We start from the raw sequence: 5,000 nt of genomic DNA, 5'->3' as shown, positions 1-5,000 counted from the left end.
GCCAATCAGAGAGCAGTTATCAGACAGACACACCCCCTACTGTCACACACAGGAACATTAGGACATCTACAGTCAGGGGGCCAATCAGCTCACAGACAAGGAAATTCATCTTGCACACATCTCAGACTCCGCCCACACAGATCCAGATAAAGCCCCAAATGGGAGGAGGTGTGTGTGTGTGTGTGTGTGTTTGTGCGTGTTATTTAGTCACAGTAATGTGTAATTATATGGAACAGATCAGTATTTTAAAGTGTTTCTCAGTGTTTTTATAACAGTGTTATTTATTAGTTAGTAATAAAGTGTAATCTTTTACCACATGGTGACAGTTGAAAGCCTTCATGACGGAGGCCTCATTGAGGAACTCGATCCTCTCCCGAAGACTCGCCACCTCGTTAACCGTTTTGACAGCAACACGTGTCTGAGCCTCGCCCTTCACCAAGTCACGGCCCACGCCCTCGTACACCATCCCGAACGAGCCCTGACCCAGCTCATGCAGCAGGGTGATCTTCTCCCGAGCCACCTCCCACTCGTCTGGCTCATACACTACACACACACACACACACACACACACTTACTGTCCCATGTACTGCCTATTATTATTATTACAGTCTATTCATTTTGTAGTTGTAGAATTATTACTTTCATCTGGACTGAGATATTCTGGGTTTGGTGAAGTGTACAGGCGTCCAGTTGGTCCTTCTGCATGCCTAACACACACACACACACACACACACACACACCACAGTGGATTATTACAGTGTTTGTATAACGCTACAGTAGCACAGATGATGACATCACACTAACACACTAACTAATTAATGACATCACTACAAGCTGTAACACTCACTTCTTTCTGAACATGACTAATCCAGCTGTGGCCATCAGCACCACCAACACAACACACACCACCGGGACCACAATAATCTTTAACATGTTAGATGGATCCACACCTTAACGCACACACACACACACAAAGCATTTATACAGGGTACGTGATGTATATGTCACACATACATGATAAATGTATAGTGTAGGGAAATGTGTGTGTGTGTGTGTGTGTGTGTGAGAGATATACGGAGATCTTTGATGTAAAAGTACGCAGGTTCTGTCCACGACCCGTTTCCTGTTAGTGATGTGGCTCGGATTCGCACAGTGTAATTGCCAGGATTAACCAATCGCAACCTGCAGCCACTATCACTGATGTACTGCTTCCTGGACACACAGTGACTCAGCTCCTGTAACACACACACACACACACACACATTCTAAGCATTACAAAACTGTCATTCATTTCAGATGTGTGTATTTACTGTTCTGTTAGATCAGGAGTGTGTGTGTGTGTGTGTGTGTGTGTGTACCTCTGTATCTCCCAGTCTCTTGTAATTCACCTCGTACAGTATGATCATGCCATTTGGGGCTTTTGGCTCCGCCCACCTGATGTGCACCGAATAATCAACAACGTTAAAAAAAACCTGTCCGAGGATGTCATCAGCATGATCTGAAACACACACACACACAAATAATGCCACAGCCAGTTCTTACATACCCCCCCCCCCTGAGTGTAGTATATAATCCACCAGTTATATACAGGATATCTTGTGTGTGTGTGTGTGTGTGTGTGTGTGTGTGTGTGTGTGTGTGTGATTACCCTCAGGTAAGGTGCGAGCACTGACGTAGGCGGCCATGCTGCAGCGCTCAGGGTCACCTGGCTGGTTGTTGCAGGCGTGAATCTCGATCTGGTAGCTGGTGAAGTGTCTCAGGGTGGAGATCACTGTTGATTCCTTACCATAGACAAACTGAATAATCTTATTTGACTCCGCCTCCCCCTCCAGACTCAGGCTTGGGAGGGGAGCAGGTGTGGTCTTGAAGGCGGGGACTGTGCTGTTGGCCACACCCATGACGGATCTGCGCTGACGGGATGGCCTACAGAGTGCAGAGAATGAGGAATGTGGGTGTGGTCAAATATTCTAATGAGCATGTTTAAGTGACAGTCTTCAGTCCTGAGGCTCAGGTGTGACAACACTGAAGGCAGTACTGAGCAAATAGGTGGGTACAAGTGTGTGTGTGTGTGTGTGTGTGTGTGTGGGCACAGTGAGTGTATAATCAGTACCTGATGCGGAAGACCTCATTGTGCAGGTAATTCTCAAAGGTTTTGCGGTATTCACTTTCTTCTGCTTCTTTCTTCAGCTGTTTCTCAGTTTTAGGACACGGACAGCAGCTCTCACTCAGTCCTGACTCCGCTGTCTGGTTCCACTTCTCTCCCTCCTTACTGTCCACCTGTGTGGGGGCTCGAGATGGTAGTTTCATGCCTAACACACACACACACACACCTTTATTACTCAGTGAAGTAAGTAAAGTGATATTTCATCCTTTACAATCTTCTCCACAGTGTAAACCCTGATGATGGTGTCTACTCTGCCCCACACACACACACACACACCTTTCTGGCAGTAGTCAAACTTGAAGAGCTCGCTGGCCTCAGGCTGCTGTAGGCAGGACACTACATAGTGTGTGATGTTACCATTGGGGTCATTGGGAGGTTTCCACTTCAGGATGATGTGAGAGGACGAGTTGGAGGATGAGATCAGATCCAGTGGCACAGACGGCTCTGAAAGGACAGAGTGAGATTTATATTTAATACATTTGGCAGACGCCGTTATCTCCTGAGGGCTGAGGGTCTGGTTTAGGGACCCAGCAGTGGCAGCTTGTGATCAGTAGTCCAACACCTTCACCACTAACCCTAGCTCAGATCAGCAGCTAAATGAAGTGCATTGTGTGTGTGTGTGTCACTGTGATGGTGAGGATGTCCATCAGCATGGCCAGGACATTAAGGTAGGTTAGCTAACAGCTCACTGGTGGCATTGGTGAGGACGTAGATGATCTGGCTCTTGGCCCCCTGGACTTGGTGTTCGTCAGAGGTGGAGAGCTGAGCTTTAACCATAATGGCATACTGAGTCCAGGGCTTTAAAGATCTAATGAGGAATCCAGGTTCCTGCTGCTGTCGAACATCACTGGAGCGATGAGGAGGATCCACATCTGCAATCACCCAGCTGTTAGAGCCACACGCACCTCGTCCATCAAACTCTGTCACGTTCCTGTATGGCCTGCACACGCACATATACGCACACACATACACACACACACACACATACGCACACACACATATACACACACACACACACAACTCTTACTATATTTAAAACATAATAAATTGATGACTCAGTGTATTATTAGTACATTGTAAGTGTGACACACAGCTAAAGTGATGATCAGTGTAACTGCAGTTCTGCTCCTGTGATGCTGCTGTAACTCTAGCAGGATCCCAGAGCGTTTCATCACTTACGCTTCTTTATACAGCACCATGAAGCCCAGCAGGTCCCTGAAGTCCGGTGGCCAGAACGGCTCCCATTTTATAATGATTTTATCTGAATGAGTCCGAACTGTCGTAAACTTCAACACCCGGTACTCACCTGAAGGGGGGAGGGGGGAGAAGGGGAGTTAGGGAGAGGAACAGGTTTTTCTGAGAAATAGTGTGTGTGTTTGTGTGTGTGTGTGTGCGTGTGTTTGCATGTGTGTGTATGTGTGTGGGTGTGAGAGTGTATGTGTGTGTGGGTGTGAGAGTGCATGTGTGTGTGTGTGTGTTAGTGTTAGTGTGTGTGTGTGAGAGTGCATGTGTGTGTGTGTTAGTGCATGTGTGTGTGTGTGTGTGTGCGTGTGTGTGTTTGCATGTGTGTGCGAGAATGCATGTGTGTGTGTTAGTGCATGTGTGTGTGTGTGTGTGTGTGTGTTAGTGTGTGTGTGTGTGAGAGTGTGTGTGTTAGTGTGTGTGAGAGTGCATGTGTGTGTGTTTGCATGTGTGTGTGTTTGCATGTGTGTGTGTGTGTGTGTTAGTGTGCGTGTGTGTGTGTGTGTGTGTTAGTGTGTGTGTGTGTGAGAGTGCATGTGTGTGTGTGTGTGTGTTAGTGTGTGTGTGTGTGAGAGTGCATGTGTGTGTGTGTGTGAGAGTGCATGTGTGTGTGTTTGCATGTGTGTGTGTGTGTGTTAGTGTGCGTGTGTGTGTGTGTGAGAGTGCATGTGTGTGTGTGTGTGTGTTAGTGTGTGTGTGTGTGAGAGTGCATGTGTGTGTGTCTGTGTTAGTGTGTGTGTGAGAGTGCATGTGTTAGTGTGTGTGTGTGTGTGTGTGTGAGAGAGTGCATGTGTGTGTTAGTGCATGTGTGTGTGTGCGTGTGTGTGTTTGCATGTGTGTGCATGTGTGTGTGTGTGTGTGTGTGTGAGAGTGCATGTGTGTGTTAGTGCGTGTGTGTGATGACTCACATGACACCTGGTCTCCGTTGGTTTTAAAGCCGATGTCGTTCTTGGGCTGTCGGTCTCTCGTCCCCGTCACCTCCTCCATCTTGCGGATCTCACTCATACACAGTTTGGAGTTGTGGTGGAAGAACATGCGGCCCTGCTGGATGCTCAGGTTGTGTTTGGTCCAGTCCCACAGCTGACGCAGGTTCTGATTATCCAGAGCGAAGAAGGAGTAATTCCTTTATTTAAGTAGACGAGAGAGAGAAAGAGAGAGAACACAATAAACCAGGAGTAATAATAATAAACACTGCGCTACAATAAAAGGAGCTTCACTAGATTTAAATTTATGCAATATTGCATCAACACCCCGCCCCCTCTGCTCTGAGCCAATCACAACCCTCGGTCTTACCCCCTTTCCTGCGTCTCTCCGCGGATCAGTCTGAGCTTCCTGAGGAACAACAGAGAGACGAGAGCGTAGGAGCGACGCACCATCAGGTATCCTGTGATTTCCTCCAGCTGACCAAGATTAGCTTCCAGTTCTGTTGCAATGTTATCTACAACACACACACACACAGTGTGCATATAGTGTTGGTGTATTTACAGAAGGTGTTACTGCAACAGTTTTTTCTGTTCATGTATGTGTTGAAGTGCACAACATCTCAAACACACTGCAGCTTTTACTTCCTCCTCACAATTGTCACCATCACAAT

General features: G+C 47.2%; 1 protein-coding gene across 2 annotated transcripts in view; it reads right to left on the bottom strand.

Annotated features, from left to right (window-relative positions):
- Positions 1-5,000, bottom strand: part of insra (insulin receptor a) — a 21,811-nt gene that overhangs the window by 10,935 nt on the left and 5,876 nt on the right. For both annotated transcript variants that reach the window (XM_047817637.1, XM_027153649.2), the window contains exons 5-16: positions 4,700-4,844; positions 4,315-4,529; positions 3,344-3,470; positions 2,854-3,104; positions 2,441-2,608; positions 2,111-2,309; positions 1,649-1,923; positions 1,359-1,498; positions 1,076-1,235; positions 848-950; positions 640-707; positions 314-543 (exon numbers count right to left, since the gene is read on the bottom strand). In XM_047817637.1, coding sequence (XP_047673593.1) covers positions 314-543; positions 640-707; positions 848-950; positions 1,076-1,235; positions 1,359-1,498; positions 1,649-1,923; positions 2,111-2,309; positions 2,441-2,608; positions 2,854-3,104; positions 3,344-3,470; positions 4,315-4,529; positions 4,700-4,844 — 2,081 coding nt within the window. The remainder of the gene's footprint in view (positions 1-313; positions 544-639; positions 708-847; positions 951-1,075; positions 1,236-1,358; positions 1,499-1,648; positions 1,924-2,110; positions 2,310-2,440; positions 2,609-2,853; positions 3,105-3,343; positions 3,471-4,314; positions 4,530-4,699; positions 4,845-5,000) is intronic.

Source organism: Tachysurus fulvidraco, chromosome 1, assembly GCF_022655615.1.
Source record: "Tachysurus fulvidraco isolate hzauxx_2018 chromosome 1, HZAU_PFXX_2.0, whole genome shotgun sequence".
NCBI lineage: Eukaryota > Metazoa > Chordata > Actinopteri > Siluriformes > Bagridae > Tachysurus > Tachysurus fulvidraco.
Note: the sequence above shows the minus strand (reverse complement) of the source record. Positions and strands in the feature narration are given on the sequence as shown.